This window comes from Carcharodon carcharias, chromosome 6 (assembly GCF_017639515.1).
Source record: "Carcharodon carcharias isolate sCarCar2 chromosome 6, sCarCar2.pri, whole genome shotgun sequence".
Taxonomy (NCBI): domain Eukaryota; kingdom Metazoa; phylum Chordata; class Chondrichthyes; order Lamniformes; family Lamnidae; genus Carcharodon; species Carcharodon carcharias.
This window is the reverse complement of record NC_054472.1, coordinates 113,474,463-113,494,467: the sequence shown is the minus strand read 5'-3', so window position 1 is coordinate 113,494,467 and position 20,005 is coordinate 113,474,463. Positions and strand designations below refer to the sequence as shown.

The 20,005-nt window shown below is 42.4% G+C and overlaps 1 protein-coding gene across 1 annotated transcript in view; it reads right to left on the bottom strand.

Annotated features, from left to right (window-relative positions):
* The window catches only part of klhl14 (kelch-like family member 14), a 219,804-nt gene extending 200,175 nt beyond the window's left edge, over nucleotides 1-19,629 (bottom strand). Inside the window, exon 1 of the mRNA XM_041190512.1 lies at nucleotides 18,779-19,629. Within this exon, the coding sequence (XP_041046446.1) occupies nucleotides 18,779-19,629 (851 nt within the window). The remainder of the gene's footprint in view (nucleotides 1-18,778) is intronic.
* Between the last annotated feature and the right edge of the window lie 376 nt (nucleotides 19,630-20,005).

Genomic DNA, 20,005 nt, shown 5'->3' with positions numbered 1-20,005 from the left:
CGACATGGAGCTCTCACCAGCTTGCCAGCTGGCTGATGAGACCCCCATCACCTAAAGATCTAGGGCATATGGCTTTTTATCTAAAAACTGTTTCCAGTGTTCTGGCTCTTTTCACATCATATATCATATACCTCAGAGGATGCCAGGAAATAAGTCTCCCACAGTTTTTCCCTTGTTACTCTTGATCCAAGCATTAGGAAGTACACTACAGTCAACCTAAGGGACTCCTCCAATTTTCCCTTCTGCTTTTTTAGCATCTGATGGTCTGTTATTGGGAATTGTGAATGCACCTCTAAATCCTTTGTTATGATCCCAGCTGGTGTATTTACTGGGCAAGTCAGATCCCAGATTAATAGATAGGCTTGATAGATCCTAACTTTTATTTTTGTTTAGAAACTATGGAGATAAGTTACTGAACAAATTCACAGGAATCTGATGATGAACATTTAACACAAAGAATAAAACATTTATTAAACAAGAAAAATAAACTATATTACACCAAACAAAAAGGTTGAGAAGATCCCAATAACAAGGAAATGAATCAAATATTCACGATTCCTTCACCCCAGTTATCTCTTTACAAACACATACAAATTCGGAAAGATAAAACAATTTATCATATCTATTTTATACTCTAATACTCAGAGTAAGTATGTGATACATGTGAACCAACAGCAAACTGTGGTCAGACACCCCACAATCCAAAGTAAATGACAAATACAATCAAAGCAGATTCTATGGACTTCCCAACAACTCACCCAGACACTTGTCACACTGTGAGCCAACCAGTCTCACTGAAACTCTCTCTTTTTAATGAGGACTTCCATCTCCACATTTGAAGAACTCGCCTTGGAATTCTCTCCAAAAGTCACTCCCACTCAGACGGCTTCAACAAGAATCCACCTCCAGTGTTTCAGCCTCGCTTTCAGAGATTCCTTTCCTCTGGATCTCTGCGTACACTCAAGCTTTACCTTCCAAAACACACTCTAAGATCTTCGGCCTTGCCAAGCAGAACACAACGGCTCCAAAAGGGTACCTTTGCCCTTAAGACCTGCAGCCTGAAGTCACCAGCCTTTGATCAGATCTTCAGGGCTTCTCTCAAGCCCACTTTGCTTCAAGTCTGCTCCTCGCAGCTCTTTCTTTACTTGGAGCCTCTTTCTCTGCTCCTTTCTCTCAACTTTACTTAACAGGATCTGTTTATGATCTCTACCCTTGTTGCTCACCTGGGACTGTCTTCTGGGACCTCTTTCTGGCCATTCCCTGCTCTGGGACCTTCTTTTTGGTTTGGGACTTTCTCCCTGTCCCCCTTCCGGTGTCCTGCTCCCTGGGACACCTTCTCTCGAATGGTGCTCCTGTTCAGGTCACCTGGCCTGCTTTTTGCACTGCTTCACTTCTTTTCCACTTTCTCCCTTCTGCGAATGTACGTAGGGCCTGATCCTGGCCTGAAGGTGTAAAAGTGGGCAATCTGAGCATGTGTGGCCCTTTCCTGGTTGGCGCATGCATAGAAGACCCAAGTTCTTGACCAAAAGATGATAAAAACTACCAACTGCACACGTGTGGCCATTCTCCAGCTGGCGCATGTGCAGAAATCCCAAGGGCCGCCAGGAACTGTAGTTCCCAAACTGTGACTCCAACTTAAACCTAATGTAAGTATTGGAGTTTGTTACGTCTACCATTCAGTAATTCTGAACACAAGTGTGTTGCTTCACTACACCGTAACAACACTATATTCTTCAAACAAATATTTTGACAATTATTTTTGTTTAGTTACATGAACTCCCTGCAGACATTTGTCAGTTTACTTCTTAAGAGATTATGCTTGACATCAGATGAGATGAAGTGTACTTAAATAAAAAGAGAAAATGTTTGGAAATATGCAGCAGGTCTGGCAGTTTCTGTGGAGAGGAAAATAGAGTTAATGGGTGAAATCTTGTAGAGGCGATGAGGCCTCAGCAGCAGGCTGGAGAGCCAGTTGCCTCTTTTCAAGAAGGCTCGTCGCATCTTGTGCCACGCAGGCACTTGACAGGCCAGCAGCGGGCCTTTCCCCAGGATCAAGGACCTCGGGGGCAGAAGTCCAACCTGCAAAGGGTGGCTGGCCGCCCTTCTGTACTCAGCATCATCACTGGGGAGATGGGGGCTGCTGCCAGTACAGCACCCACCCGAGACCTCGCATCGAGGAGCCCAGGCACAGGTGAGTGATACAGACAGGGGTTGGGGAGGAGGCGGAGAAGGGTGGATGGCCACGAGGGAAGGGGTTGGCTCTCAGCAGGCTCCTCCTCCCTTTCTGATGCCAAATCCCTCGATCAGGCACTGAGTGCCTTTGAATGAGGGGCCACCCGCCTCCCTCCTGGAACCCATAAGTAAACACATGGGATAAGGCCCTTAAGGAGGCAGTAATTACCCATTTAAGGGTTTCCATTGACAGGAGAGCGGGAAGGCCGTCCACGGGCCTTCCCGCTACAGACTTAATCAGGGTGCGAGCAGGAAACTCGCCATGGGGGAGGGCACAAGATTCCACCCAGTGTTTCAGGTTCCTCTCTCCCTGGATGCTGCCAGGCTGCTGAATATTCCCTGCATTTTCTGTTCTTATGATTTCCAGTGTCCACAGTATTTTGTTTTTTTATGAAGTTACAGCTTTTCTGTTTTGGTATTTGGTGGCAGGCTTATCAGTACAAATGCAAATGGTACAAATTTGGGCAACATCATAATTGTTTTTCTTATCTGAACAAACTTAATTCAATAATTGACCTTCAAGCCAGCACAGAACACTGTCACCAATAGTCTTGCTAAACGTCAGAGCACGTTTCTGTCAATAATTGGGCTTAGTGAAACCAAGATTCTGATTCCTCCTCTTTCCTTGTGTGGAAGCACCAGGACTCTCCCCCACATGCACTTTAAGGGCATGGCCAAGCTTGGGAATAATGTAGCAGTTGATAGTCTACAGTACATAAGAGGCTGGACTTTGTGCAGTCTGCTGGAACAGTCTAGTTTGTGGGTGGGCCAGCATAATCACAGGGGAGGTCATGCACCCCATTCCCATGGGTAGGAAAACTGACTCCCATCTAGTCAGCAGTGGGAATGGGCTGATGCGGAGAACCCTGGCTTATAAGGCTCATTAAGGAGCCAGTCAAGGTCATTATTCCTGAGCCCACTGGAATTCAGTGGTGGCTCAGGGATTCCCTAAAGGCATTTAGTACCCGATCATGAGACCCAGAATGGGGAAAGGGGTCGCCCACTGAGAGCCATCCTCCTGCTCTTGCATCCAACCCACTCCCCACCCCTTGCTGTCCACCCCCAACATTGCAACTCACAACCCACCCTGCTCACCCCTCTCCAGGGATCCCACGATGACCTCTATCAAAAGCCCTACTGTATTACTAGCAGCAGCCACCCCATCCGATGGTGCTACTGGTAATAGAGAGCTGCTGGTGTCTAATTGGCTGGCAGCTTTCGGCAGGCAGGATTTCTGCCACCAGGGTCTTATATCCCAGGGAAGGCCCAATGCTGGCCAGTTAGGTGCCTGAGAGGCACTTAATTTAGTTAGGCCTCCCTCTCTGAAGTAGATTTCCCACCAGTTCTGCAACCAGTAGGCAGGACCTGTGTTGGGAACATTTAAATCCAGCCTAAATCTCAACACTCTACGGTGGGTTTGGCTTATTAATATCCAGGCCACAATGATGCTGTCATATTCTGGTAATTTACTAGAGGAAACAAAATTAATGCTCAACTTTAAAAATAAATGTTTTCAAGACAAGATTATTAGTGTTGGATCAAAGTATTTGGTGCTTTCTTGGAGGCAAACTATCAAGAGTGCAATTGAGGCAGGCGTCTTTAGCTACATAATCTGACTTGTAATCATCCTCTCTGATCCATCCATTAACTTTCTCTCCCTGATGTTGCAATGATTGATAAGTTAAAATAAAGTTGATCACACAAGTCAGATCCTTGGAGGTTACTGTCTTTTCAGCAATTTGTTAATGTTTCACAACTTGGGATGATCTAGACATGGTAGCCATGTACCCCAGAGGACAGAAGTTTCTTTATTGCCTGCTGCTGTTTCTTTATATTTTTTCACTACTTTGTCCAAATTTTGTTATTAGATTCAGCAAATCCTGTCAAGAAATTGAATTTGAATCTGGTGAGTGAGTAGGTGTATTTTAGTGCCTGTCGTACTAAATCATTGTATTCTTCACCATGTATCATATATTCACAGCTGCGCCATATACTCCTTCCTATCTCTCTTACAATACTGTCAATTTAAGTTATATGTCTACTGATCATGATATATTTTTGTATTAATAAAAATGTCTACAGAAAAATTACCACAAAATTCACCGCAAGAGTTAAAAATGAAAGTTTTCCAGCGGAGGAACTTTAATTACTCAGAAATTTCTAAATCCGCCAGACACTGCTCTGCTACAGCAGGAGATCTTCCTGCTCTGTGGAAGATTTACACCTTTCTGCATTTACACTTTTGTAAAATAAAATGTGGGGGAGAATTGCTGTGTCCTCCTAATTACTTTTCATATTGTAATTCATCTTGTGTCACTCAGACATAAGCCAAGTATAGTGATATTAAGATTCAACCCTATTCCCTTTTCTCTCACTTCCCAGGACAGAAGGTGAGAGTTATATTAGGAGTGAAGGCTACCCCAGCATCCAAAGTAATGCAATGTTTGAGCAACAGGATCTTTTGTTTTGATAGAGCCATTTCATTTACGCAATGATGCTGAAATAGAAGTGCCTCCTAATAGCATTCATGTGATTTCTTTCACTGGAGAATGAAGAAAGAAAGGAAGCAATGCCTACATCTGGACAAGTCTTGATCAGGCAAAAAGAAGAAAAAAATAACAGGAATAAAGAGATAAATGAAGAAGGTAGAAGAAGAGCAAGAGGGGAAGTGGATGTTGACAAAGAAGGAGAACACTGAGGCCAAGATGCAGAGGCAACATTTTCTTCCCTCCATCCACTAGTAAACTGATTTTCTTCTCTGTACCCTCCTCCTGTCTTGCACATCTGAAAGAATTCTCCCAAGCTTTTGCCGCTGCCTGTCTATAGCTGGTGGATATCAGAAGGCAACTTGCATTCTACCCTCTTCACTCTGTTGAGAAATACCTCACCTTCACTCACCAACTTTCCAAATGGTTAAACTCAGGACCTGACTAAAAGGGGATTGCAGACAAGCGTTCATATCCCACCACAATGTGATACAGTGTGTTGATCATTTGTGAGAGTGCCACTCAAGCAAGACACTGCTTGTAACTGTGATCTTTGACACAAAGTTATTGAGTAATTCTGTCCTAGAATTACAGAAAATATTTATTGGACTCCAGCCTGGTACTAATCAATATGCTGACTTATTTAAAACTGTACTTTAAATGGAGTGCAACATGATTGTCATTTAAAATTGAAATGTTGTCATATTACAAATATAAACTGGTAATGAATAAGAAGATACAATTACTTTTATTTTTTATCTGGATCCTCAATCCTCAAACTGCTTCGATTTTTAGTTGCATATCTGACAAAGTAGTTAACAGAGGCTTTGTCCATTTACAATCTACAGTGACAGCTAATTGTCATGGTTAGCGTTAATAGCATTTTGCATTATAGTTTGACAAAGCTTTAGACATGATCTGGGCTGCTGTTGAAACCACTAGTTGACAAAGCTAGCAGTGTTCTTTGCCAAAATCAGCAAAGATACTTTAGACTTGCTGCTTCTGAAAAAAATGTCAAGTTTACATTGAGGTTCCAAGATTACATGAGGTTTCCATACCAACTTTCTTAAGGAGAGTTTAGGGAATAATGAAGTGTAAATTTTCTAGATAATGTGAACTAAAAGAGCTGAAGTGTATTACAAAACAAATTTCAGCCCAGTGAAAGGTCGTTCAGGCCAAATGAACAAGGCGTTGACAAAAATGTTGGTTAGCTCTCAAAAGTCACAGTTTATGAGCTTTGTGTCGTTTCCAAAAGCACTGCGACATTCTGAACATAGCTAGATCAGATGTGTCTCTATTCTATTCAAACACTTTTGGATCTTCCTCTGGTTTTAATAATTGAGAAGGGAATAACTTGGAAGAAGGAACCAAATATGGTGCAAACTACAAACAACATAAAATACCTGTGTTTAGCCTACAGGCAACAGGAACTAGTTCTTTATTCACTGCCACAACTCACATTACATAACTGCACAGCCTGAAGGTGAGGAAGGCTACTGGAAGTTTAATGCTATGGCCATTGCCAACTGGGAGAAAATCCAGCTTTTTGGAGACTTGGTTGTTGAATGACTAAGAACACACCTCTCTCTTAGGAACAAAAAATTAAGAACATTTTCTTAGCTTTCGTTGCTAAAGATTAAAGTTATTTTCTCTTGACTTGAAAATGTTAGGGGAATAATGACATAGTGGTAATGTTACTGGACTAGTAATCCAGGTGCCTGGACTAATTCCCCAGAGGGAGTGCCATCCCACAGACTAGTCAAGCAACAGCTTGGCGTAGTCATACTCACCGAATTGTGCAGACACTTCTATCACCATCCCTGGATATGTCATGTTCCACCAGCAGACAGCCCCACCAGAGATTTCAGCACAGTAATGCACAGTGGGAAAGGAGTTGCTCTGGGAGTCCTCAACATTGATTCCAGGTCGCATGAAATCTCATGCATCAGGTCAAACAGGGGCAAGGAAACCTCCTGCTGATAACCATCTACCGCCCTCACTCAGCTGATCAATCAATACTCCTCCATATTGAACACCACTTGGAAGAGACACTGAGGGTAGCAAGGGCACAGAATGTGCTCTGGGCAGAGGAATTCAATGTCTGTTACCAGGAGTGGCTCAGTAGCACCACTACTAACTAAGCTGGTTGAGTCCTGAAGGACATACCTGCCAGGATGTGTCTGCGGCAGGTAGTGAGGGAACCAACATAGACGGAAAAAACAACTTTTGTAGGATATACAGCACAGAAACACAACATTTGGTCAAACTAGTCCATGCCAATGTTTATGCTCCACTCGATTTTCCTCTCATTTTTTCTCATCTAAATCTATAATTGTAACCATCTATTCCCTTCTCCCTCTTATGCTTGTCTAGTTTCCCCTTAACTGCATCTATACGATCTACTTGAACCACTCCCTGTGGTAGTGAGTTCCATATTCTCTTTGGGTGAGGAAGTTACTTCTGAATGCCCTATTAGATTTCTTGGTGATTATCTAATATTGATGGCCTCTAGTTATACTATTCTCCACAACAAGAAACATTCTGGCCTGGATTTTTGCAACAATGGGAGCCTCTCCATCGTGGTGAAAATGGCAGAAGAGGCCTGAATCTGGAAGTCCTGCCCCCAAACATGGCACCTACCATTTTTGCGAGGGCAGGAATGGGCCCAGTTGGGATTCACACACACGCATTTTGTGGGGGTAGCTGCCCCTTGAAATCAGCAGCAGCGTCCACTCGTGTGATTTTGGTGTTAGAGGTATCTGAAACCCGACTTGTGCAGATTAGACCTGGTGGGAACAGGTCTGAACCTTGTCCATTTGTTTGGATAGTCAGTGTGCCCTTTCAAAGAGGTAAGGTACCCCTTTGGATATGGTCCTGGGACACTATTGGAAGAGATAAGATGTCCTTTGGGAGAGGTTGAGTATCCTTCGGGATTCTAAAAGTAGACATGAATGTGCATAAAAAGTGCACAAACTCATTAGAACTGTGAAGTTCATTGGAACTGTCAAAAACAACTGTCAAAAATGTTAAGATGAACCGTCAAAGGGAGTTATGAACTGTCAGGTCATTTAAAATCCTTGTCCCTTAATTATTTGTAAAAGCTATCTGTAGTGTTAAATAAATGATTGCTTATTATTTCACTCTATGTGTTTACATAAGCCTTAGGGTTGCCATTACTGGATTAGTACAGCATGACAATTTCACAACAGTCAATGATCACAGTAGGGTGCCTTTGATTTCACAGTTTGACAGCTCCAAGTGGTTATGGACTCTTTGAAGTGGGACTATGAATTCCAATGCTTGTTTTGTAAGGGATTATGCAATTGAATGACGTCTTTGTTGTTATAAGGGATAATGTAGTTAAAGAAATGTAAATGTAGTAAATGGGATTTTATGAATGATTGTTTTTTTTAAATGAAGTCTGTGGATAGACCCTTGGAGCCCTCATCATGGGTCCTGATGTCTGCCCATGGTGGATAATGGGTGAGTTGGCATCATAGGCATAAGCACAAAGGGTGGTTGGTGGAGAACGTGGGTTGGCATGAGTTGGCACTAAATTTGCATACAGACTATAAAGGACCATGGGAATGGGTTGGGGGCATAGTTTGGTATGGAGGGGCTGAGGGCCATGAGGGACAGGCAGAGGAGTATAGATTGGCATGGAGGGTGTGATGGATCACGGAGGTTGTTGGGGTGAAGCGGCATGGCTTGGCATGGATGGGGACTGTGGAGGGGTGAGGGGGTGAGGGATGGAAGGCTTTTTTATGTTTCTCTTTTAAGATTTCGATACAGTGCAGGTGCACCAAGGCAGGGCTTCTGCCCAGCCCGCCTCTGCACCTGGCATCCTCCACATTCGTTCTGGGGTCGCTTGGCCCAAGTCCAAGGAAACCCCACCACCTCGGAATGAAAGTCCAGCCTTCTGGGCCACTTTCCCCCAGGTCAGGTATGTTGAGCCAGGTAATGTCCCAACCCTGTGCTCCCAACCCAGAAGCAAAATCCAGGCCTTTGTCTGAGTTCACTCTATCAAAGCCTTTTCTAAATTTAAAGCCCTTTTTTAGGTGAGCTTTAACCTCACCCTTACCAATCTACTTGTCACAGATGCTTGCTGATATTGTTAGTCCTGTCTTGACACTGTGAATCCTGTCCATTGTTTTATGTCCCACTATCACCATGTTAAATGGGATATATTCAGAACAGATCTAACAGCTCAAAACTGGGCATCCATGAGGTGCTGTGGGCCATCATCATCAGCAGAATATAGTTAACCACAATATATAACCTGTCATATCTTTCACTCTACCATTACCATCCAGCCAGAGAATTTAACAAGTAGCGCAGGAGAACATGCCAGGAGCAGCACCAGGCACACCTAAAAATTAGGTGTGTGATGGCCTATGTGCTGCTCCAAATTTCAACAAAACATTCAAGATAGCAATTGATGCTAGTGATGTGGGTTTGGGAGTCATATTATTACAAGATGATGATGCTAACACAGAACATCCAGCCAGTTATTTCCCAAGAAAACTTAATCCTTGCCAACAAATGTACTCCACAGTTGAAAAGGAAGCATTAAGCCTTGTTTTAGCTCTGCAACAGTTTGAAACACATGTTTCAGGAATTGCCAGAGAAACTGCTCCACTCGGACTGCAACACACTGGTGTTTTTAGAGAAATTCTGAATCAAGAATCTCCACTTATTTCACTGGAGTCTGATGCTGTAACTATTTATCTTAAAAATTGTTCATTTATAGGAAGGAACAATATAATTGCAGACGCTTTATTCAAAGTTTGACTATTCACTTAAATAACTGCATAACGGAGGCTTATAAACTTATTTATATGCCAAATGTTTTGGACATAATCTCTCCATCTGTTTAAATGCTATCATCATTGGATCAAGGACCTGAGATCACAAGATGTTGGGCATTTGAATTTTGATTAAATTATAAGGAGGGTATTATTGTGTGTATTGTATGTAATAAGACAGTGGCTAAAGTATTTAAAATGTACAATGTGTAGTATTTAAAGGATTGTGAAAAAAATCCTTACTTCAGTCAGGCTTTTTCTTTTGATAGGAGACATGTGATGGCCTATGTGCTTTTGGCAAAAAAATCTATAGTTTATGTTAGGGTGATGGTCCCTTTAAGAACCAAGTTTCCCTGGAAGATGATTTCTTGTAAAAAGCAACTTGCTTCCAGTAACTGATTGTGTGACCAATCTGGCTGGGAGATTTAAGATAGTCCAAAAAAGGGGAAACAAGAAGTTAGGGCTGTATCTTCACATAAAATGACGTGGGGTGATGTTGGGCATGCTTACCAACATCACTCCGCGTCATTTGGATTTTCAGTTCAGCGGGCGCGCAGCCAAGTCGGCGAATTGTCAACTGTCACTTAAGCCTTTAAAAAAGTAATTAAACCAACTAATGAACCTGCACACCCAATCTTAAGATTGGCGGGCAGGCGAAGAGCCCAGGCGGCTTTCAGAAAAAACACGAAACCTCATTCACGGTCGGGATGAGGTTTCATGAGGGATTTAAAATGTGCACAAAATGTTTAAATATAAGGAATTGACATGTCCCAGTCCATCATTCCACAAAATTTTTAAAACTTTCACCGATCTCCCTAAAGCGGCACTTTGCCCCAGGGAGATCTATGTGCTTTTTCGCACGCAAGCCCAAAGAAGTGCACTCCTGGCTACCCACCACCCCCCACCCCCCGCCCGCACAGGGAGCGCTTCCGAGCTGATATCATGCTGGGCGGGTCTTAATTGGCCCACCCACCTAAAACCCCGGACCTGCACCACCCTTGCTGACAGGGGGAAAATGTTGTCCTTAATTACAAGGAGGAATATTCTGAGGCATGGTTCTGTTTTAGAAAAAGCTGGCTGCAGGGAACATTTTTTTCAAGCCAAAGTCAGTTGAAATTCTGTGTGCTGGCTAAAAGGATTAAAACCCTTGATAGCTCAAGAACTGTACGAACAGTGAGTTTGGCATCTGGGATAGCCGAGCTGAGAAGAGAGCATTCCTAGATGCATGATTCCAGAGTTAAAGAAGATTAGAACCAGGAGGGTTCTGACCCTGGGTGGCTACATTTAGAATGCTAGAGATGCCTGCATTGAACACAGAGTCTACAAATGTGGGACAGTTGGAAGAGATTTGCAGGGAAAATCTTGCCAGAAGTAAGTGATGGTCAAAGAAATTTCAACCCTTATACAAATCTTTGAAACAGTACTCAGACCAAATGCTTCGTTTTCCAATTTCTGAAAAGTTTCTGACTTTTGTAAGTCAAATGGGTTTAGAGGAAATTTGAGTTAAAACGTTTGGTTTTGAGTACTGTGTTCATTGTACATTTCATGTCTTTAATGTAAATGACTATTTAAGATAGAGTGTAGTTATTGGTATTCATGTTCTTTGTTTTTTGCGTAATAAAATTATTTTGTTTTAAACAGTGAACCCTGTGGCTTCATTGCTTATGTAAATATCTAGGTTTTCAAACTTCCAAAAAAGTGAAAATGTTACTGGTCTCTACTGAGATCATTAGGGGCCACTAAGTTGTATGAAACCACTACAGAACAGTCGAATAAGAATAAAACCAGACAGATGACCTGGTATCCACCTAGGCACCAGTTCATGACTCTCAACAAAGATGTATACCAGTGAGGAAGAAGGATTGTAGGAAGGGGATAAACCAACCATGGTTAACCAAGGAAATTAAGGATAGTATCAAAGGGAAAGAAAAAAACATAACATGTGGCAAAGATTAGTGGTAAGGCAGAGGATTAGGAAAGTTTTAAAGCCAACCGAAGAAGACCAAAAAAGTAATAAAGAGGGAGAAAATAAATTTTGAGGGTAACTTAGCAAGCAATATAAAAACGGACAGTAAGAGCTTCTTTAAATATATTAAAAGGAAAAGAGAGGCCAAAGTCAATATAGGCCCCTTAGAGAATGAGGCTGGGGAAATAATAATGGGGAACCAGGAAATGGCAGAGGAGTTGAATAAACACTTTGCATCAGTCTTCACGGTAGAAGACACTAATAGCATGAGGCAAAAGTGGGGAAGAAATAAATACAATAACTATCACTAGAGAAAAAGTGCTAGAGGCACTAATGGGGCTAAATGCTGATAAGTCACCTGGAGCTGATGGATTACATTCTAGAATATTAAAGGAAATAGCTGCAGAGATAGTGGATGCACTGGTAGTAATCTTCCATGTGTCCTTAGATTCTGGAAAAGTACCAGAGGATTGAAAAACTGCCAATGTAACACCCTTATTCAAAAAGGGAGGGAGACAAAAAAACAGGCAACTATAGGCCAGTTAGCTTAATACCTGTCATTGGAAAAATACTGAAGTATATTATAAAGGATGTAATAGCAGGACATTTAGAAATGCATAATCTAATGAAGCAGAGTCAGCATGCTTCAAGAAGGGGAAATCATGCCTGACAAATTTATTAGAATTCTTTGAGGAGGTAACAAGCAGGATAGATAAAGGGGAACCAGTAGATGTAATAATTTTGGATTTTCATAAGGTAACACACATAAGGCTACTTAGTAAGATAAGAGTCCATGGTGTTAGGGGTAGTATATTAGCATGGATAGAGGACTGGCTAACTAACAGATGACAGAAAGTTGGGATATGGGGGCATTTTCAGGATGGCAACCTGTAACTAGTGGAATGCCACAGGGATCAGTGCAGGGGCCACAATTATTTACAATATATATTTCTTGGACTCGAACTCAAGTTTTGTCGAAGGGTCATGAGGACTCGAAACGTCAACTCTTTTCTTCTCCGCCGATGCTGCCAGACCTGCTGAGTTTTTCCAGGTAATTCTGTTTTTGTTTTGGATTTCCAGCATCCGCAGTTTTTTTGTTTTTATTACAATATATATTAATGACTTGGATGAGGGAAATGAATATACTGTTGCCTAGTTTGAGGATGACCCAAAAATAGGTGGCAAGGCAAGTGGTAAGGAAGACACAGGTTATAGACAGGTTAAGCGAGTGAGCAAAAACATGGCAGATGCAATATAATGTGGGAAAGTGTGAGGTTATGCACTCTGGCAGGGAGAATAAAGGAGCTGAATATTATTTAAATGGAGAAAGACTGAAGAAAGCTACAGCACAGAGGGATTTGGCGATCCTTGTGCATGAATCTCAAAAAGCTAGCATACAAGTTCAGCAGGCAATAGGGAAAGCAAATTTATTTCAAAGGGAATGGAGTATAAAAATAGGGAACTCTTGCTAAAACTATACAAGATACTAGTTAGACCACACCTAGAACACTGTGAACAATTTTGGTCTTCTTATCTAAGGAAAGGTATGTTGGCATTGGAGGCAGTCCAGAGAAGGTTCTCTAGGTTGATCCTGGGGATGGAGGGATTTTCTTATGAGGAGAGGTTGAGTCGGTTGGGCCTGTACTCATTGGAGTTTAGAAGAATGAGAAGCAACCTTATTGAAATATATAAGATTCTTAGGGGCTTGACAGGATAGATGCTGAGAGGTTGTTTCCCCTTGTGGGAGAGTCTGGGACCAGAGGGCATAATCTCAGAGTAAGGGGGCGCCCTTAAAACAGAGATGAGGAGGAATTTCTTCTCTCAGAGGGTAGTTAACCTGTGGAATTCTTAACCGCAGAAGGCTGTAGAGGCTGAGTCATTCAAGGCTGAGATAGACAGAATTTTAAGGGAATCAAGAATTATGAGGAAAAGGCAGGAAAATGGAGTTGAGGATTATCAGATCAGCCATGATCTCATTGATTGGCAGAGCAGACTCGATGGGCCAAATGGCCTACTTCTGCTCCTATGTCTTATGATCTTAAATGTCAAAGGCACACCCTGCCCAGTTGGCCCTGCATAGGCCTCCTCACTAACATGTGGGGACTGGTGCCAGAATTGATAGAGCTGTCCCACAGATTAGTTAGGCAACAGCCTGACAATGTGATATTCACTGAATCACACCTTGCAGCCAATGCCCCAGACCACTCTTGGGTATGTCCTGTCCTACTGGTAGGACCAGCCGCAGAAGCATATACAGTCGGATAGCCGTGGCTCTTGGAGGCCTCAACATTGGCTCTGGTATCAGGTCAAACATGGGCAAGGAAACCTTCTGCTGATTGCCACCCACCCATCTCCTTCAACTGATGTATCAGAATTCCTCCACTTGGAAGAAGCACTTAGGGTAGCAAAGGCACAGAATGCAGTGTGGATGGGAAACTTCAATGTCTATCCACAAGAGTGACTCAGAAGCATCACTACTGACTAAGCTGGCCGAAACCTGAAGGGTATTTTTGCCAGCCTGTGCTTGCAGCTGGTTGTAGAAGAACCAATGAGAGAAAAAACCCACTTGACCTCGTCCTCACCAATCTAAATGTTGCAGATGAACCTGTCCATGACAGTATAGGTAGAATTGAGCACTGTGCAGTCCCTGTAGAGACATTACACTGAGGACACTATCCATTTTGTTGTATGGCACTACCACCATGCTAAATGGGATAGATTCAGAATAGAATTTTAAGGGTGGGGGGGGGGTGGTAAACAGGAAAGTGGAGTTAAAACCACAATCAAATCAGCTATTACCTTACTGAATGGCAGGGCAGGCTTGAGGGACCACTTGGCCTCATCATGCTCTAATTTCTTATCTTCTTAACAAGACTGCATGTGTCCTAAACAGTGGAAGCAGCATGCTATAGACAAAGTTAAATGACTCAGCAACCTACAGATCAGGTCATAGCTCTGCCACATCCAGCATCAACCTAACAATGTGGAAAATTTTCTAGATGTATTCTGTCCACAAAAAGCAGGACAAATCCAATTCAGCCAATTATCACATCATGAGTCATTGAATATATTCAAGGTTGAGATGGACAGATTTTTGATCAACAAGAGAATCAAGCATTAAGGAGGGTAGGTAGGAAAGTGGAGTTAAGGCCACAATCAGATCATCCATGATCTTATTAAATGGCAGACTGAGATGGCAGATGAGATTCAAGGGGTTAAATGGCCTACACCTGCTCCTTTTTCTTATGTTCTTATGAGACCCAGCACAGCTGAATTCAATGGGAATCCAGGGAAACTCTCCAGTGATTGGATCATACTTTGGACAAAGGAAGAAGGTTGTGGTTGTTGGAGGTCAATCATTTCAGTCTCAGGGCATCATTGCAGGAATTCTACAGGATAGTGTCCTAGGCCCAACCAGCTTCAACTGCTTCATCATGATCTTCCCTCGATCCGGGGATGCTCGCTGATGATTACACAGTGTTCAACACCATTCGCAATTTCCTCAGTTTCTTCCGATACTGAAGCGGTCCGTGTCCACATGCAGCAAAACCTGGACAACATTCAGGCTTGGGCTGATAAGTGTATGTAATATTTGTGCCACACAAGTGCAAGACAATGAGCATCTCCAATAAGAGAGAATCTAACCATCTCCCATTGACGTTCAATGGCATTTGCCATCGTTGAATTCCCTCCACCTTCAACATTCTGAGGATTACTATTGGCCAGAAACTTAACTGGGCCAGCCACATAAATACTGTGGCTACATTCTGTGGTAAGTAGCCCACCTCCTGACTCCCCAAAGCCTGTCCACCATCCATAAGGCACAAGTCAGGAGCGTGATGGAATATTCTCCACTTCCGTGGATGACTGCAGCACCAGCAGCACTCAAAATGCTTAATATTATCCAATACAAAACAGCCCATTCACTACCTTAAACATTCACTCCCTCCACCACTGATGTAGCAACAATGTGTACCATCTTCAAGAGGCACTGCAGTTACTCACCAAGGCTCCTTCAACATCACCTTTCAAACACACAACATCTACCACCTAGGACAAGGGCAGCAGACACATGGGAATACCACAACCTGCAAGTTCCCCTTCAAGTCAAGTGCCATACTGACTTGGAACTATACCACCATTTCTTCACTGTCACCCAGTCAAAATCCTGGAACTCCCTACCTAACAGCACTCTAGGTGCACCTTCACCAGAAAGACTGCAGTGAATCATGAAGGCAGCTCACCATCACCTTTTCAAGGGCAAGTAGGAATGGGCAATAAATGCTGACCTTGCCAGTGACACTCAGATCCTATGAATGAATAAAAAAAGTTACTCAAAATGTTCCCACTCAGACAGCTGTAATGTCTCAAAATTCAGCATAGTATTGTTTTAGATATTTATTCATTATTAAGCTTACAGTTAAACACTGATAAGATCAGTACAATTTTGCATCAGAAAAAGTTAATTCCAATGAAAAAGGTGACCTCATCAAATGCTCCTTTACACTGCCCCAGTTAACAAATACTAGATTCCACAACTCTGGCAATGCATTACTGATATAAGTCCATGAGTACGAAAGGGAAATGCCTGACAAATGATGCAAAGATAAGTGAGTTATGCTTTTGTGGCACAAAAGTAAATCAAACCAAAGAATGTGCATTTCAGAAGTTGATATTCTTTGCAATACATAGTTCTTGTTTGAGCTGTCCCTTCCTTATTTCCATTGGTGTCTTGACATATCACACTGTTTTCAGTGTTTAAAAAAATACATATGTTTGTTTTGTAAAACTGCTAAAACTATGATCTGTTCTACAATGTGCCACACAATGCTGCCAGTTATGGGATAACTACCTGTGGGAAAATCATGTTTTAGCATCACTGCAGGTAGTTATCACAGTATTGAGAATACTGAAAATAACAATATCACCCATGCAATTAGATAATAATGAACCAGCAGGCATGTGTACACTTGGGAGGCAAGTGGGGTTACCATAGTGATTATTGTTATTAGATCATTTCATTTTAAGGATGAAGGTTTTGTAGGTATTTTCCTCCTTGCCCATTCTCCTGACCTCTGTATGAGATGTATCCTCTGTGATTGAGAGCACAGCTGCTGACCTGTTCCCATGTCTGTATGAATGGAACAGAGGTCGCTGGGAAATTCAGCACAATGGTTTGGGCACAACTTGCTCTGTCTGATTTTCTCTTCTCCCTTATGGTAGCGATTCAGTGCCTCTCACAGCAGTATAGCTCAGAACTGAGACTCAGCATGTGGAAGATTACAGGTGCAATCCCACTTGCCAGAGCATTTTTGTGCCCCAATATGCCGCTCACACACACTGTACTTCTGTGGTACCATTTCTTCAATTTTACATTTGAAAGGAAGCATTAATTTGGTAATGCTCCAATATATGTCTATGTTTCATTGCCACTTAAAGTTATTTTCAAAAGATCAAAAAATTAAAACTGATTCTATGATACTTAGTGGGGTGAATACCGATTACCTTTGAACCAGGTTCAACAGTTAAATAGAGCTGAGGATAAAAGATCCTACACGATTACAGCAATCTGTTAGGCAGTCACACCACTGACTTGGATTTTACCATGATCTAATAATTCAAATCACACACTGGTTTCAAAATGGTGAAAATGATTTCTTATTTTCAGAGTCATGGCGCAAGACAAAATAAATTTTTAAATGAGTTGTCAATGAATAGAGTACAGCTGTATGAAGTCTGAAGGTTATGTTCAAGACTGGATTATGCCAAGTAAATGCCATGAGCATACTTTGCCAACACCTTCCTCCACAGAATCATCTAATTAAAAATATGGTGTTTCTTGTAACTATTTGCAATTATAGTCAGTAAGGATAAAGCGATATTAGATGCCTACAATAAGTCACAAATATCATTTCACAAACTACTACAAAACTCAATCAATTGATGAATATGGAAAAAAATGTTTTCTGTCAAACTTTTGTTATTCTTTTTGGATGTGGCTTATCTTGTTTTTAGTGTTTTACATTATTTTAATAAATATACTATCAGTACAGTAGCAGCAGAATGTTGTAGGTGAAAGACTAACAATGGTAGTGATGTAGGACTTGAAGATTCAGTGTCACATGATACTATGTGCCTTCAGCTTGTGTATCAGACTATTATTATCAGGTTTCTTTCAGCAATGCATTACTAGGAAATACATCACATGCTGTATATAAAACAGGAGGATTATGATTGAACCTCAGAAGCTTTCATTGTTCTGTCTTAGATCTGATACTTTGATGCTGTGTCACAGAAAACAAATAAACACAGTAAAGGAGATGCAAACCTGATCTGACACTAACAATTCATGTCAGGTATGTGTCTATCCATATTTTTGCAGACTGGGCTGTATTTTAGCACTTCATTTGTCTTTTGCTAAAACCTTTAGCACAAATTGCCTTTCATTACTGCCTCAATTGTTTCAAATCATTTGCATCATGATTAAAGCTCCAACATCCATTCAACATATGGGTCTCAGGAGCTACTTGGAGCTGGACAGAGTTCATTCAACATTCTAATCAAACCGTGGAAATTCAATCTATATATATATAGAAAATATAGTTGATTATTGAAAACAGGTTACTTATTCATGGGCTCTACCACATGCTGAGGTAAAGAAGAAATTTGGACACAGGACCATGGAACTGGACCATTTTGTGAAAGGACATACTGGACAAATGCCTCCAGGTAGAACAAGGGGCCTGAACATTTCCCCAGATCTATTTTGTGAGGGGCGGGGGGTGATGAGTTCTTATTGTTGCTCCTTGGTCCACCTTTTGATAGTCCGATGAAAAATACTAAACTCATGCTATATCCAACATATCTCAACTACAACAAACATAATGTGTTGAGTAGTGAGGGCGTTTACAGGAATGGATTACTTTCTATATTTAACGTCTTCTCAGTATTTTCAACTTAGCGCTGAAGATTGGAATTGTCCTGATATAGGAAGAAAGTTAATTTGAGAGTTGATCTTTCCCTCAAAGTCAACTTATGGGCGCGATGAATGACGTTATTCGAGTTTAACTGCCTCGTTCTAAAACTATACCGTTTTCTGTTTTACAAATATTAATATTAAAACGTTAGCCTGCTTTTATTGCGACAATTTGCTTTCCAGATAACTGGAGATTAGGTCAACGAAAATCCATCGGAAAACCAACCAAATGTCACCTCCCCCTCTTTTGAGTTTGATGTGCAGCTTCTCAGCCCCACATGGAGTGGATATATATATAGTGCAGTGCTCTCACCTGCTGGCCATGCTCTGGCGGCAGTGTTGCCTGAAGGGCATCAGGTGGTAGTTCATGGCGTCCAGCAGCAGCTTCTGGCAGACCGGGTCGGTTCGCATGAAATCCACCGACTGCACCCTCTCCACCAGCTCGGTGGCAGGGATGAGGGCGAAGCGGAGCCGCTTCATCAGGTCCGGGGCGTATTGCATGCGAGTCTCCCGATCGTGTTCGAGCCAGAGCACGGACATCTGAAAGAGAGCCAGCTCCGACTCTACAGGTGGCGGCATCGAGTCCATCATGGCGCACACCTCCTCGAAATTGAGGAGCAGGATGTCCTCCACGAAGTACTTGTTGGCCAGCTTCTTGGTCTCGTCCAGCCCGTGGATGGCGGCGATCTGGCAGATCTGCTTGTAGTTCTGCATGGAGATCTGGTCGTTGAGGAACTGGGCGCAGAGTTTAGTGACGGGGGGGATGTGGAGGATCTTGCTGACCGAGAGCACGTCCTCCACTGTATCCAGAGACAGTGTCATGTTGGCCGTGTAGATGTACTCCAGGACCAGGCAGACGCCGGTGGCCGAGCAGCCCTGGAGCACGATGTTATTGATGGACCGGGAGATGTCCTCGGCCGGGGAAGATGGGGTCCGGCTCCCCGGTTCGTTCGTACTCTCTTTGCACTGGTTGTTGGAGAAAAGCGATCGGAAATACTGGGAACAGGAAGCCAGCACGGCTTTGTGGCAATGGAACTGCTGGCTTTGGGCTGTCAGAGTCACATCACAGAAAAGCTGTTTCCTCCACAGAAGGTTGAGGCCGTGGAGGAGGTTATCACTGTGGGTAGGGTCGAAGGTGGACGTCCTGTCGCCAGATCTTGACATGGTATCTAACTTTGGACACCTCCTGAAAGGGCACACATTTCACACAGTCAAATTTATAGGCATTTTCCCCCCCGTGACAAACATTTCCATGTAAGTAAAGCGAGATTTCTCAAACCAACACTCCATTAAAGAGAAAAAAAATGTTTCATTATTGTTACCAAAGACGTATGTTACATGCGAAACCCCTCCATGGCTTAAACCCTTGCGCTAACGTTACCTTTTATTTAATTCACCTTATTATCCTTTATTTGTTTAGTCTGCACATTTTAATCAGCACAACAGTTAGTGCAAATGTAAGTCACCCCTGCATGATCGTCCTAATAAACATTACAGAAATATATCAGTTAGAAATATCTGTGCCCTTTGAATTCATGGT